The 14,899-nt window shown below is 54.3% G+C and overlaps 2 protein-coding genes across 2 annotated transcripts; one reads left to right on the forward strand and one right to left on the reverse strand.

Moving 5' to 3' along the window:
• The first annotated feature begins 1,444 nt into the window (after positions 1–1,444).
• On the forward strand, positions 1,445–4,600 carry RPL36A (ribosomal protein L36a). Its single transcript, XM_064159076.1, has 5 exons — positions 1,445–1,545; positions 1,856–1,961; positions 2,689–2,756; positions 4,324–4,446; positions 4,531–4,600. The coding sequence occupies exons 1-5, from the start codon at positions 1,543–1,545 to the stop codon at positions 4,549–4,551; spliced, it is 321 nt and encodes a 106-aa protein (XP_064015146.1). The 5' UTR covers positions 1,445–1,542; the 3' UTR covers positions 4,552–4,600.
• Positions 4,601–5,949: 1,349 nt separating this feature from the next.
• GLA (galactosidase alpha) lies at positions 5,950–11,641 on the reverse strand. Its single transcript, XM_064159726.1, has 7 exons — positions 11,472–11,641; positions 10,937–11,111; positions 10,599–10,776; positions 9,066–9,157; positions 8,092–8,253; positions 7,352–7,549; positions 5,950–7,099 (listed from the first exon to the last, which is right to left on the reverse strand). The coding sequence occupies exons 1-7, from the start codon at positions 11,639–11,641 to the stop codon at positions 6,836–6,838; spliced, it is 1,239 nt and encodes a 412-aa protein (XP_064015796.1). The 3' UTR covers positions 5,950–6,835.
• Between the last annotated feature and the right edge of the window lie 3,258 nt (positions 11,642–14,899).

Raw genomic sequence — 14,899 nt, forward strand, 5'->3', positions numbered from 1 at the left:
GGCTGAGCAGGCTGTGGGACAGGGCTGAGCTTTCCCAGCCTGGCAGCATGTGGCAGCATGTGGCCTGCAGCCAGGACGGCTCTCCTGCCCCCAGCAGGTGCCATGGCCCCCAGCACCACCGAGCAGGCAAGCAGGGGTGTGAGGCCACAAGCAGATGCCACATGTATGCTCCTGCCTCCTGCTGCCCTGGCTCCCCCCTAGTGATGTTAACGGGGCCATGCTGGCACCCAGGGTACCACCACCCTCACACTCCCCACCGTGCCTCTCCCTGTGCCATATGGACCCACTCCCCTGACCCTGCAGACCCTGCTGTACTCACCCAGCCCTCGGGCTGCTGCCCCAGCCGGCCGGGCTCCCGCTGCCCCCTGCTTGCCCGGTGTGGCCCAGCCTGGCAGGTCTGGAAGCAGAGAGGTACAGCAGAGTCTACCGAGCAGGGAGGAAGGACGGGGCCAGCCAACCCCACCCTTTCAGTTCTCCTTTTTTTGCCTTCTGACTCAAAAGTAGCAGCCGTGTTTCCTCCTGGAGACAGCCAGACCACCTCCATGTGGCTGCCAGGGCTCTGGCTGTGAAGGGAGCTTGCCCATCATGGAGGGCATGGGGAGCCTGGACATGGCTCCAGGAGTGCTGGGGCTGGACTTGGAGACTGGAATACAGGGCAAATGCTGGGTGAGGGGCAGTGCTCTGTCCCTGGTGGCTGCCTATCCCATGTCTCACACTGCTCATCCCACACACCCCTCACTGCAGTCACCTCCTGGCACACCTGCAGGAGCATACCCCCATGCCCTACCCCTGGCACCCCCACTCCTCTGCAGCTCCCCACCCTGCTAAGGTGGCCAGCAGCATCCTGGCCTGTGTCAGCCAGCAGGACCAGGGTATTCAGCACTGGTGAGCCCGCACCTTTGATCCTGGGTTCAGATTTGGACCTCTCACTACAAGGTGCTGGAGTGGGTCCAAAGAAGGGCAACAAAGCCGGTGAGGGGTCTAGAACACAAGAGTTGTGAAGAGCAGCTCAGGGACCTGGGGTTGTTTATTGTGGAGAAAAGGAGGCTTAGGGGAGACCTCATTGCTTTCAACATCTACCTGAAAGGAGGCTGCAAAGAGGTGAGTTTCAGCCTCTTCTCCCAAGCAGTAGTGACAGGATGAGAGGAAATGGCCCCGGGTTGCACCAGAGGAGGTTCAGACTGGGAAAAAACCTTTTTGCTGCAAGAGTGGTCAGGCATTGGAGCAGGCTGCCCAGGGCGGAGTCGCCGTCTCTGGGAGCGATCAGAAATCGTGTGGACGTGGCACTGAGGGACAGGGTTTAGTGGCCGCGGTGCTGTTAGGCTGACGGTTGGACCTGATGGTCTTAAAGGTCTTTTCCAATCGTAACGATGAAAACCCCCAGCGCCGGGGCCGCCGCCTCGCTCTCCCGCCGCCAGAGGGCGCTGCACGCCCAGTGCCTGGCCGGCCGCTCGCCCTGCCCGCGCACCTCTCTATGGTCCCTCCGCTTCCGTCTGCTTCCGCTTCCGAGCTGCCCCTTCTCTTCCGGCCGCCGCCGCCAAGATGGTGAGTGTTGGCGCAGCGGGCTGGCTCCATCTGCTGACATCCGCGCCAGCGGCCGTTCATCCTGCCCGCCTGAGGCGCAGGCCGCTGCGATGGACGCTTGGCTGGCGGCTAGAACGGGTCGGGGAGGCGGGGGAAGGCCATAGGCCCGGGGTGGTGGCGCAGGGCCTCCCGGAGCGGGGAAAAGGAAAGGGCGGTCGGGCTGGGTTCTGCGGCGGCGGGGCAAGAGAGTCCCCGGAGCATGGCGTGGCGGCGCTCCATCTCCGTGTGCGGTTGGCGGCTGTGCTGACCTGATTTCTCCCTGCGCCTCCAGGTGAACGTCCCAAAAACCCGTCGGACCTACTGCAAGAAATGTGGCAAGCACCAGCCGCACAAAGTCACGCAGTACAAGAAGGGGAAGGACTCCCTCTACGCCCAGGGTAGGAATGGGTACACGGCAGGAGCCTGGGACGCGGCCCACAGGAAGCTGTGTAGGGCCTGGGTAGTCGTATCTTGCACCAGAGTCATGGTTGTGGGGCAAGAGTGTGACTGGGAGAAGGTGGGATTGCTGCTAACCACAGTATCACCAAGGCTGGAAGAGACCTCACAGATCATCAAGTCCAGCCCTTTACCACAGAGCTCAAGGCTAGACCATGGCACCAAGTGCCACGTCCAATCCTGCCTTGAACAGCTCCAGGGACGGCGACTCCACCACCTCCCCGGGCAGCCCATTCCAGTGTCCAATGACTCTCTCAGTGAAGAACTTTCTCCTCACCTCGACCCTAAATTTCCCCTGGCGCAGCCTGAGGCTGTTTCCTCTCGTTCTGGTGCTGACCACCTGAGAGGAGAGAGCAACCTCCTCCTGGCTACAACCTCCCCTCAGGTAGTTTTAGACAGCAATAAGGTCTCCCCTGAGCCTCCTCCAGGCCAAACAATCCCAGTTCTCTCAGCCTCTCCTCGTAGGGCTGTGCTCAAGGCCTCTCACCAGCCTCGTCGCCCTTCTCTGGACACGCTCAAGTATCTCAATGTCCCTCCTAAACTGGGGGGCCCAGAACTGAACCGGTTGTGCACCTGCAGGCTGAGGTCTGCTGGGAATTAGAAAGGGCATCAGTTCTACTTGGAGCACATCTTGAGTTGCTTACTAAAAAGAACCATTTCCTCCTGCAGGAAAAAGGCGCTACGATAGGAAGCAAAGTGGCTATGGGGGCCAGACCAAGCCCATCTTCCGTAAGAAGGTGAGTGTTGTTCCAGGAAGAAGGACCTGACAGTTCCTTAGCAATCCACATGCCTAGCTGAAGATTGCCACTTAAGCCTCTTGTGGCTGTGCAGTGGTCCTTGTGCTCAAGCCATGTCATGGCAGCTCTGTGCAGGTACTGCTGTCTGGGGAGTGTAAGTTCCCAATCCACTAATCTGTGCTGCTCCTGTCTCATGAAAATGCTCCTTTTTGGGAGGAGTGATTTAACATTTGTTTGCAGAGCAGGCTCTGTAGAGAGCTGTGACACTTTAGGAGAGCTGTGATCCCTTTAATGGAAAGAGTGTTTTCCTTATTGCTTTTCAAATGCTAAGTGGACATCGAAGAGAAAATGAGGTTGATGCTTGTGTTCTTGAAGGGGTAGTTCACGACTGGACCTTTTTGCCAGGTTTGTGAGGCTGTTTTCACTGATGGGTATGATGAAATTGTTCCCTGCAGGTTGAGTAGACAGCATTTTCTTATGGTCTGTTGTCTCCAGAGAAATCCCTGTTGCTGAGCCAGTAAATGAGAACTGCTGTGTTAGGCCTTTACTGAGAGCATCAGAATAGTGCATTCTACTACAGATGAGCTGAAGAAACCTCTTGTCATCCATCCCCTTCAGTGTGGGTACCTGGAACAAGTCCTGCAGCACTTTTTCCCTCTGTGCCTCTGTGTAACCCCTGCCAGGGACCTGGAGGAGGGGGGAAATGTTTGGTATTTACAACAGGGACACAAAATCTGCGGAGCTGATTTGTTAGTTTCTGCATGAACTCTTTAGTTATGCATATAGAGCTCTTTGGCTTTTGGCTAGAAAGTCACCATGTTCTGCTGGAGATGTTCAGGAAGTCTTCTGAGGGAAGGAAAAAACCTTACGCTGCAGTCTCTCAAGTTGACTTTTAGCACTAAGTGGGGAGACCTTGTAAAAGTGCTTCTGCAAGCAGGGTGCACAAGGCAGCTGTACTGCTCTGCAGTTTGGCACTCTCCACCTGCACATTGCCATGCTCATTGGTCTTTTCTTCCAGTCAGCATTATGTGTGTGATTGGCTGAGGTGTGCAGCAGGTACTTACAGCTCTTCAGCTGCTGCAGGAGCCTTGCAGGTTTGAAATCTTCCCTCTGTATTCTTTTGGGTTTCATCTAACTTCTCAGTAGCCACAGGTTTGCATTGAGCATGTTATGATGCTGCTCCAGGGTGAAGTTCCTCAGTTGTGCTGCTTCCAGGGGTTTCTTCTGCTCAGCTTTCTGCTGAACTTGTCCTGAGCACTGTCAGTGCTCTCCCACACTGCAGAAGCACAGACGTTATTCCAGCATGGTTCATCTCTGCAGAGGACCAGCCCTGCTCCACTGAGGGCTTTTGCCGGTGTCCTTTGTCATGAAGGCACAGACCCACTGTACTCTAATGGTCCTTACGCTGCCACCATGTTTCTGATGGAGGGAGCCCAATTCTGTTGTAATCAGAGAACAAGCTGTTCAGTCTCTTTAAGTGCAGATAAGGTTTTTCTGAGCAGCAGTTTGTCTGCTTCTGAACATTTTGTTTATTGATACAAATAAATATTTGATCCTCTCCTCCCAGGCTAAGACCACAAAGAAGATTGTGCTGAGGCTGGAGTGTGTGGAGCCTAACTGCAGGTCTAAGAGGATGCTGGCCATAAAGAGGTGCAAGCATTTTGAACTGGGTGGAGACAAGAAGAGAAAGGTAGGTTTGTGTAGTGGGAGTGGTTTAGAAATGGTGGTGACATTGAGTGGTGAATGAACTCACTCTTTCTCTTCCTTCTTACAGGGCCAGGTGATCCAGTTCTGAGGTCCTTCCTACATATTGTTATGAGCTGTATTAAAGTATTTGGAAGTGATCCATTGCTTGGTTTTGTGTCTTGCCTTGTTGATTGAGTTGGACTTGAAAGTACATCAGCCCAACAGGATGGGGTTGCTTGCAGAGCTTCTTGGTAAGTGAACAGTTCATGATCCGACCTGCTGAAGGCTAAGATCTCCTTAATGTGCTACCAAGAGGTGGTTTAGAATGTCCTTAAGAGTCTGAGGCTCTGATGGCTTTTTGCACCAGTGGCTTATCCGTGAGCATTTTGCTGCTGCTGCTCCTCCTCGGGATTCTTATGAGCTTCCATGTAGAAGGCTGTCTTCAGAAGGGCCTCCTCTACATTCTGCAGCTTTCAAAATCTAAACTGGTTTGTGTCTCTGTTAACACTGGTTCCATTTCAGGAATGCTGTGGTGTATTTGAATTGGTAGATGAAGTAGTGATTTTAAAAGAAAAGCAGAACTGCTTGAGCAGGCCTTTTTGCTTTCCAGGCCCTTTCCTGAGAGGCAGGTAAGAAGAGCCCTCACACCTAAGCAGTGGTTTCAACACAGTAGAGGCCAGAGTAATCCAGACTCACCCAGACAGCCCCTGCACATGGCTGTTGGTCCCCCTTTACAAACAGGGAACAGCCTGAACACATGAGCAGCCAGGAGCTTAGTGCCAGGGGCTTCACCTGATGCAGTGTCACCTGCTGCACCATTAGGCAGGGCATTAAGTGCTGCACCAGCAGGTGCCTGCATGCTGTGGCCATGACCATTATGCAGTGGCTGTGAACATGTAGTCTCTCAGAGACACAAGGGACAGCTTCATGCCCATGGGTCCATCAACTGTATGCTGCCACACTGGCAGTGACGGTGTGACAGTCCTCAGCAAACTGCCCCAAGTCTTCACTGCTGTTGGTTCCTCTCAGAACGTTCCTTAAAGCTCAGGCACAGTCCTGAAGTTCCAAGCGAGCCATGACATGGGTAGCTACCAAGAGCGAGGTACACTGCAGGGCAGCCTACCCTGGGCTTTGATGGGGATCATCCACTTGAGGCAGCATTGTGCTGCCTGGGAGTAGGAAGTCCACTCAGCAGGTGCTGGAGATGCAGTGTAGAGCTCTCCTAAGGAATAGAGCTGGGGGATGAAGGAACCCCTCTTCACATCTCTATAGGGAGTGGGAGCACTTAGTTCCTGAACAGCAGAATTTGTATTCTGGTTTGTTCAGTGCTGCCTGATGTGATTGGTATTTCCAGGCTCCCAGTGCTTAAGCCTCTGCTTGAGATGGATTGTGTGGCTGCATCACATCTTGACTGAGCACTCTGTAGGAATTGTGACAAATGTCACAAGAGCTTAGTGACTGGAACAAACTGGTCTGTTTCCTACAGTGGAACTAAGAAAAAGCTTAGTCTTTCAAAGGGACATTTTAATCAAAGTGCATAGTTGCAGAAATAGGAGCAAACCCAAGATACCCTGATTGTGTAGTAGTCAGAAGAGAACATGCTTGTAGATGATAGTTGCATAAATGATTAAGTATCCATCTTCTGTCTTACAAGGACCTATTACTCAACCTAAAGGCTGCTGCCTGGAAAACAAAGCACACAGGTATTTTTTGAAGGCAGCTCACAGTGGCCCCGTGAAGGCTGGAGATAGAATTGTTACATACACGGAAGTGACAGCCACAGCTGAGAGAGACTTCAAGGGTAAGAAGCTGAGTCCTGATACTTAATAACATTTATAATAATCAGGCATCAAGAAGGCAGCTACTAAGAAGTGATTGAGGCCAGTCCCTGAGATGTAACAAGACAGAAATAAGAGGTCCATGCTCTGAGGAGATCATTGGGTGGAGCAGCTTTTTTTGCTGTTGGAACTGTGTGTCTCAGTCTGGCAAGGCAAGAGCAAGGCAGCCCTGTTGTCCCTGAAATGTTCAAGCTGAGCCACAAGATGCTGCATGCATCCTTTGTTTTGGTTGGTAGCGAGTGTTACCAGGAGTTGCTGCCCTGCTGGGGCCCTTACAGCCCCTTGGAGAACAACTTAGTTGAAATGCCAGAGAAAAGGCAAATAGGAGAAGCAGCATCACTTCCTCTGTTACCTCTTGGTGTTGGAAGAGGAGAAGCAGCATCCCTTTCTGTTAACCTCGTGGTGATGGAGTGATGGGTAGTGTCCTGTTAAGCTGAAGGTTTGAAGTCCATGTAGAAGCACTTGAATGCCTGAGGACAAAGGCAGCCTGCTTGGAGGAAGGAGACAGGCTCCTTGGGATAAGCTTAGGCTGTCAGGCTCACACAAAGTTGTCTCCTATAGTGGCACTATTTTCAGCAGCACAGTCCCTGTTGGGTTCACCTCCACGCTTAGGGAGGAGACCCAGCTGTAAACCCCGCAGTCCCTGCTGGCTGGCAGGAGCTGCTGGACTGAGCAGGCTGGGTTGCAGGCTAGCCCATTGCCCAGGAAGGAGAGGGAGAAGGTGAAGTTCTGGGGTCCCCCAATCTCCTGCTGGTTCAGCACTGCCACGGCGTAGGCTTGGCCCGACAAGGGCCTTTCCCACAGCTCAAAGTTCTTGTCCTGCCAAGAAGAAAATAAACCCAGGGCTTGTGTTAGGGGAGGCAGAACCGATGGCCTTTGTGCCTGTCTGCTTCAGCAGGCTTTCAGGAACAAGTGAGCGCTTTGGGCTCTTGTTCCCAAACCCTGAGCACTTCTCCATACCCAGTGTGTCCCCTGAGCACTCCTCCATACCCACTGTGTCCCCCATGCCCTCTCTCTGAGAAGTCTGGCTGGCTGTGCCCCATGCTGGCCCCCAGCCTGGCCCTGCCATACCTTGGTGATTCTGTATCCCTGCTTGCCCAGCAAGTCTTGGTTGATGGCGATGACCTCTTTGTTCTGGAGCAGCCACTTAGCCTCGGGACTGATGTGCCGCAGGTCATTGGACATGAAGAGGGGAGCTGCCATGATAGCCCACATTGCCATCTGAGTCACTGCCTGGTCCCAGCTCAGCCCAAAGTTTCCAATCACCAGCTGTGACAAGAAAACAAAGATGCCTGGTAACGCTGCCTGCCAAGGAGAAATTGGGCCAGCCTGAGCACTGGTAATTGACAGGATGCTGAGGGTGGGACCCCTGTTTGGGACTGGTTTAGATAAGCTGAGTGCTAGGAGCAGGACCAGCTGGTTGAGAAAGGCAAGGCATGACTAGTGTGGTAATTTAGGATGCACAACCAGTGGAGGTAAAGAATGAGCTGGGCAGCTTTTAGGAATTTGCTTTTGGATGCAGCTATTCCTTGCACTGCTGCCACCCAGGGGTTTTCCCTCTAGTGGGAGACTCCCACTGCCATGCCTGTGCTTAGAACTGGTATTGCTGGTAAAGTCTGTATTGCACAGGGACAGTGGTACTGTCTAGCTCTCATTCTCTTTCCACTCAGAGATCCTCTCAGGTTCCAGAGCCCCTGCCCTCAAATGTTTCACCCCCAGTCCTCTCCCTTCCCATTCTCCTCAGCTTGCCACTGAAGAGAGGATTTTTTTTTGGCTGGTGCTTAATGAAGGTGGATGTTGCTCTACTTAACCATGTCAGGATCATTCCAGCCCCCTGGCCCAGCTATCTTCACAATGCTGTCCTGATGAAGTGCTGTCCAGTCCAAGATACTCTTGATGCTGGTCCAAGAATCATAGACATCAAAGAAGTTCCTCCAGTGATTGCAGTACTGTTTGATTTCTGTATAATTGGGCTGCCAAGACAACCAGTGTGATTAGCCAGAGAGCTCAGCTGTACAACAACAAGGCCATTCACAAGGCTAGACTGGATTAGGTATAATAGGAGGAAGAACTATGGTAACACCTTCCATTACCATGTGCATGTTGGTTCCCTAGGATGCCTTGTGCCCAGTAACACCAGTCTGCCACACTCCAGACAGACACTATTGCTTCCCCCAGGAGAAACCTATGCCTATCAGCTCTGTTGGGAAATTCCTTTGAGTGCTGCTTTCCTGAAGGTGCCATGAGGCCAGTGGGATTAAAGTGGGCATCCCAGTCAGTGCTACCATGTATTGGGTTACACCCTTTGGTGATTAATGCATTTAACTCCCAGTGGGAGGAAGTGGCACAGAGGAAGCCAGCTATGGGTGGAGAGCAGCGTGCTGGTCATGGCCCCAGCTGGCAGAAATCTGTTGGTAAACAATGAGGACAAATCCTATTGAATAGGCTGTCTTAAAGTCTCCTGGTCTCTGGAGATGACAGTAAGGCTGAGTCTATAGCACTTTGTATCCAGGAGGAATAACACTGAGCTCTCCACTAGCTGTGTTTGCACTGCCAGTGATTTTTTTGTGCTTCATCCTGCAGGATCCTAATGCTTTTCAGCAGAGTAATGACTCAGCTCGGGTTTATTGCAGAGCTCTAGAGGAAAAAGTGGTTTCTTTCACCTTACAGTCCTGTTCTCAGATCAGCGAGCAGCCAGTTTCTCAAGAGACAGTTTTGCAGTTTTAGTTCTTTTCTGCTCTTCCCGATTTTAGCCCCAGGATAAACCTTCAGAAACAGTCCTTACCTGCTGCACAGGCCTCAAGTAGAAAGGCCACTCACAGGAGTACACAATGCTCCTTCCAGTCTTGTTCAGGGCCAGAGACATGCGCTTGTAACCTAAAGGAAGAGGACAGATGCAGGTTACACAATCTCCTTGCTCACAGAGGAGCTAATCCAGTGTCTCAGGTTCAGGTTTCAGTTCAACTCTTGCAACATCACGGCTGAGATGGCACAGGAAGGACAGGGGAGCGCATAGTCTGCAGCCAGGCTCTTGCCTCCCAAGGACAGGTGAGTGTTCTGCTACAGGCCATGGGCACACTTGCTGCTCTGAGACTGCTGATCAGTTTGTACATGGAGCCATGGGAAGAGGCTGCAGTTTGCTCTGTGGCCTTCTTTCCCTAGGGAAGTATAAGTCGGTAGCTCTCAAGCTGCTCAGTGCAGCTTTGCTGGGTAATGCTACTGGAGTATGTTCTTGTGAGGCATTTGCACCATATGGAGTGGGCAGGAATGCAAAAGCAATCGTTTTTTTCCTATCCTCGCCCTCAGACAGCCCTGCTAAGTCCATTTTAATCAGCAGAGAGGGAATGAGAAGTTTGCTCTCTGCCCTGGAACTGCTTCAATACAACTGGGTTACACATGTGATCCAACAAGAGCTTTTGGCTCAGCTGTCACTTACGGTGCTGTGTTCCTGGCTGTGGCAGCTGACATATGCCCCACCAACTGGCTTCAGTGGGGATGTCACTTCGGTAGGTTCTCCCTGCCAGGCAGAGCCAGGATTCCTGCTGCCAAACACTGGTGCTGACTGTGCCAGCAGAGAGAACTTGGTTGGGAGAAAATGGCCCTCAGAGCTGTGTTGTTCTTCCTGCAAATCTGCTCCTGTGGCACTGGGATTTGCTCATGATTGCAGAGTCTGCAGCCAAGGCCCCTTGGCACAGTGAGCTACCGAGCTTTCAGCTGCTGACTTGCCAGCCTGTCTGCAAATTGCTCCTGAACTGAGATTTGCACATCAAACCCTCAGCAGGATTTTCATGCCAGAATTCCCTTTTTTTCCTGTAAAAAGCCCTGATAACTGCCCTTTTCATGGCTGACACAAACTATTCTAGCTTCAAGCTGATCTGTGTTGACGTGGCCTCACCAAAGGGATTAAGAGTTAAAGTGTGTGAGATGCTTTGAGTTCTCCAGTAAAGGCAGTGAAGAAGGGTAGAGCCTCTGCCTCATTAATTGCTGGAGCAGCAGTCTGCACAGAGAGCCCCCAGAGTACAGTGTTGATGTTTCTGTGCTCAGCACAATGCAGTCTGCTGTGAGAAAGCTGCCTTTTGAAGGTCTGCACACTACTGAAAGCTCCAAGAGGCTGAACAGGTCAAAATCATTGGAGCCAGCAACAATCAGTACCTGGGCTGGGGAGCAGAGTCTCATACCTGCTTTTTGTAAGTGATTCCCTTACAGGAGTATGCTCAGGGAAAAACAACTCCCTGGATCCCACCTTGGGCCTAGAATTGCTGCTGCCTGCAGAGTATTCCCACCCTGTGGCACAGGGTTGCCTTGAGCCCACAGATACCTTCTGCAAGGAGCTCCAGTGTGCCAGAGTTGCAGCCATCAAACTTCAGCAGGTCCACACCCCAGGAGGCGAATGTTTGGGCATCCAGCTCATAGTGGTTGTAACTGCCAGGGAAGCCAGCACATGTCTTGTTCCCAACGTCACTGTAGATTCCCAGTTTCAACCCCTTGGAGTGAACCTGTGCTTGTAGACAGAAAACGGGAATGGGGCAGCTGTGGGGCAGGACAAAGAGGAGTGGGCCAGCAAGGGAAGCAGAATACTGCTGTGGCAGGCAGGGCTTTAGCTCAGCCCCACTCCGCTGCTCCCCACCCAGCCTGCACTCTGCTCCCAGCACTCACGTAGTCAGCCAGCTTGCGGATCCCGCTGGGGAACCGTTTTGGGTCAGCCTGGAGCCTGCCTTGCTTGTCGCGGGTCGGGGCCATCCAGCAGTCGTCGATGCAGACGAACTCGTAGCCTGCGTCCCTCCATCCCTCGGCAGCCATCACATCGGCAATCTCCACGAAGAGCTGCTCGCTGGGGACGGGGAGGGGGATCAGGAAAACAGTGGAGAACAGTGGAGATCAGGGGCAGCCTGATCTCTAGCACCGACAGGGCAACCGGTGTGGCCTGTCCAGCGAGGGGCTGGGCCAGCGTCAGCGCCCAAACAGCAAAGCAGCAAAGGGGTGCGACGAAGGCCTCGGCTCCGGGCCCAGCCTGCCTCTCTGCCTTGGCACAGGGATGGCACACTGGGGCGCCAGGGGACAGGGCACCGTGCCGGGACGGCTGTCCCCAGCCCTGGCACTCGGCTGAGCTGCCGGTACTTGAGCTCCCCTGGGGCCAGGACCCCCTGCCCCACCTCGCTATCGGGACAAGCCCGCCCGCCGGTGGCGATACCTGACACAGCGACGCGGGTCGGTGGCGCAGTCGGTGGCGCAGAGGAAGCGCTCCCAGTGCAGCCAGCCCATCGGCGGCGTCCGTGCCAGCCCGTTGTCCAGTGCCAGCGCCGCTGCCAGCGCTGCTAGCACCGGCAGGGCCGAGAGCAGCGCCCGCCGTACCGTCGCCATAGCCGCCGCGCCGCTGGGCTGTCCGGACGGCCAATCGCCGCGCCGCTAGGCTCTCCGGCCGGCCAATCGCCGCGCCGCTGGGCTTCTAGGCCGGCCAATCGCCGAGCCGCGCCCGCCACGCCTCCGCCAATCCCAGCAAGGGGTGTGCCGCGCCACGCCCTCTCCCGCGCGGTCACGTGGGGCGCGGTCACATGAGCGGGACGGCAGAGCTGGTGGTGGCCGTGCGGGTACCTGTGCGGGGTAGCGGCACCGGCACCGGCACCCACCGGGCTGCCTTTCTCCGGTTGCTGTACCGAGGCCCCGTGCCCGAGCAGTCCGGAGAGCAGTCCGGGGCTGATGCGAGCGCAGGGGCCGTGGCTTTGTGCGTGCTCCGTGGTGCCAGCAGGGGGTCCTGTGGAAGCGGCGTTTGTGTCCCGTGGTCCCGGGGCTTGGGTTTGAGTCCGCTCTTCAGCCCAGCCTCAAAAGCTCTTGCGAGCGGCTCCTCAGTGAACCCTCTGAGGGAACGTTCCTCCTCGCTGTGCCTTTTCCCCTCTTCTCTTTCCTCCTGTGTCACCACTGCTCTTTTAACCAATCTGGGTTCTTTCACCCCTCTGAGACCCTCTGCCAGGTTCATCTTCCTCGCTTTTACCTTAACCGTGACAGTTCGTCTATCGGCAGTGGAAGAAAAATGCCTTAGTGTGCCAGTGTTTGTTCAGACAGCGTCTTTCGTCCTGCCTGTCCTGGCTGCCTGGGCTGTTTGGGGCGTAAGGGTCTCTTGAGCCTTCTGCTGTGCTGTGGAGCTGACAGGGTCGCTGCTGTGAGGTCAGGATGTTGTGTGGTACTGTAGGTTGGAAGGTAAGGAAGGGTAATTGAGTTTTTGCAGAGCTTGGCTCTCTTCTTGCAGAGATCCAAGGATCAGAGTGAAGCCTAAGGCTGTACCCAGCACTGGCAAGAGGCCGATTCAGAGCTGGGCTATGGCCAGGCTGTTCTGTGTTGCTCTGCCTGCTTGTAGAGACCCCTAATGGGCTGGATCCAGAGTGCCTCTGCCCATCCAGAACTTTGCACTCAAAGACTCTGATGTCTCATTAAACTAGTTCAGCCACAAGAATAAATCATACTTGCTGAGCATCACCCTATTTTCACCAATAAAATCAGCTTGTCTGGGGGTTGAGACAAGAACATCTGGGAATGCAGGGGACAGAGAGCTTTAAGTGGCCCCTGCATCCCAGTCAGTGTTGAGATGAACCCCAGATTCAGTCCTTTTTTTTTCAGGATTCACACAGGTGTGGGCAGTGCTGAGCCTCATCCTGCTGAAGGTATCAGCATCTGCAGCACACGTGGCCAAGGCAATAGTGAGAGCAGGGGGAAATGGGAAGCAAGGAGCCAATTCTTCCCTGCTGTACATCTCCCCCGGGGCTGGACCAGCCCCTGCAACCCCGCTGGAACTCCTACGTCGTGGTCCCCGCCATAGCAGGAGGAGGGGAGCTGGATGGGACCGCTGGGGCTGCTGTGGCTCTGGTCGCTGGCTGCTGCTGGAGCGCAGTGCCGTTGAGGCATCTCGCTAGGTGTCCTCCCATCCCTGCTCTGTGCTTCCGAAGAACAAAAGCTCTTCAGAGACAGCGGCTTGATAATTGCTCCTTGTTTCAGTGCCAGGGTCCTCTCCCTGCCCCTCGAGGGGCTGAGGCGCAGGGGCTTCTCAAAGTTGGGCAAAACAAGCCACTTTGGGAGTGGGAAAACCTCGCTTTATTTTTGCTTTGGTAAAACCACCGGCCAGAGCCAGGTGCTTATCCTGTGTTCCCAAGGGCATGGGAGCACTGTGGGGCTGATCCCTGCTTGGCTCTAGGTTCCCTTGCTGCCCCTTGCCAGCCGTCCTGCCTGCCTCCAGGAGTACGTGGCACACGGAGACTTCTTGGACTGGGGAGTATGTGGGGTGCCCCATAGCCTGCATGTGCTTGCTGGTGTCCCCTGAGCAGCACAAATTGGTCCCAAAGTGCTGCTGGGGGCAGGGGTGTGGATGTGACCGTGGGGGTGTGAGGTTTGGAGGGGCACTGGTGGAGTCCCTCTGAATGGACAGAGGTGACAGGCTGTAGTGTGGTGCTACAGCTTAGATGACAGGGGTGTGATGAGGGCCAAAGTGTCCTTTGGGTCCAGAGATGACTCTGTCTGAGGGGCACCACTGGCACAGCTGTGCTGAGGGCTGGCTGCTGGCATAGCCATGCAGCATGAGCAGCCTGCACCCTGTGGGGCAAGGATCCTGCCCCTGTGGGGCCAGTCACAGGAGGTCTACAGTGTTGTAAGGGCCCTATGCACTATGCCACGGCACAGAGTATTGAGTCCAGTTTTGGGCTCTCCAGTTCAAGAGAGACAGGGAAACCCTGGAGAGAGTCCATGGAGGGCTACGAGGGTGGTGAGGCATCTGGAGCTTATCTCTTAATAGGAGACCTGGGGCTCTTTAGCCTGGAATAGAGAAGGCTGAGAGGAGATCTTATAAATGCATATGAATATCTGAAGGGTGAAGATCATGAGACTGGGGTGGGTTCTTCTCAGTGGTGCCCAGTGATAGGACAAAGGGCAGTGGGTACAAACTACAACACAGGAGAACCTGAACTTGAGAACTTTCTCCACTGTGAGGGTGCAGGAGCACTGGAGCAGGCTGCCCAGAGAGGTTGTGGAGTCTCCTTCTCTGGAGACCTTCAGAACCCACCTGGATGCGTTCCTGTGTGACCTGATCTAGGTGACCCTGCATTAGCAGGTCCTGTGTGACCTGATCTAGGTGAATCTGCATTAGCAGGGGAGGTTGGAGTAGATGATCTCCAGGGGTCCCTTCTAACACCTCCCATTTTGTGATTCCATGTTTCTGTGGCTGGTTCCCAACATGGGCACACTGCCAGCCTGGGCCCTGGTGCCTTCTTGTGCCTTGGTTACCTGATCTGTAAGGGGCAGCCCTGGCCGGCTCAGGACTGTCTGGATGACTTTGGAGCCTGACCTGTTTTAGTAAAACAATCTGTGTGCAGGCATCACACAGACTGAAGGGTGCTGAGTGCTCAGAGCCCCAACAGAGCTGGTGCTTGGTCTTGCTGCATCGAACTCACCTGGTTCTGAACCCAGGGCTGTGCTGCCCCTAACCTGTGTATGCCTGTGGCTGCTCAGTCCTGGCTGTGCTGTTGGCAGGCTGTCAGGAAGCTGCCAGTGCTGGTGATGCTCATTTTACTGTCTGGGAGTCCTGTTAACCTGGTGTAACTCCATTAACTTCAATTTAAAGCAGCAATTAACTTAGCC

Source organism: Pogoniulus pusillus, chromosome 19, assembly GCF_015220805.1.
Source record: "Pogoniulus pusillus isolate bPogPus1 chromosome 19, bPogPus1.pri, whole genome shotgun sequence".
NCBI lineage: Eukaryota > Metazoa > Chordata > Aves > Piciformes > Lybiidae > Pogoniulus > Pogoniulus pusillus.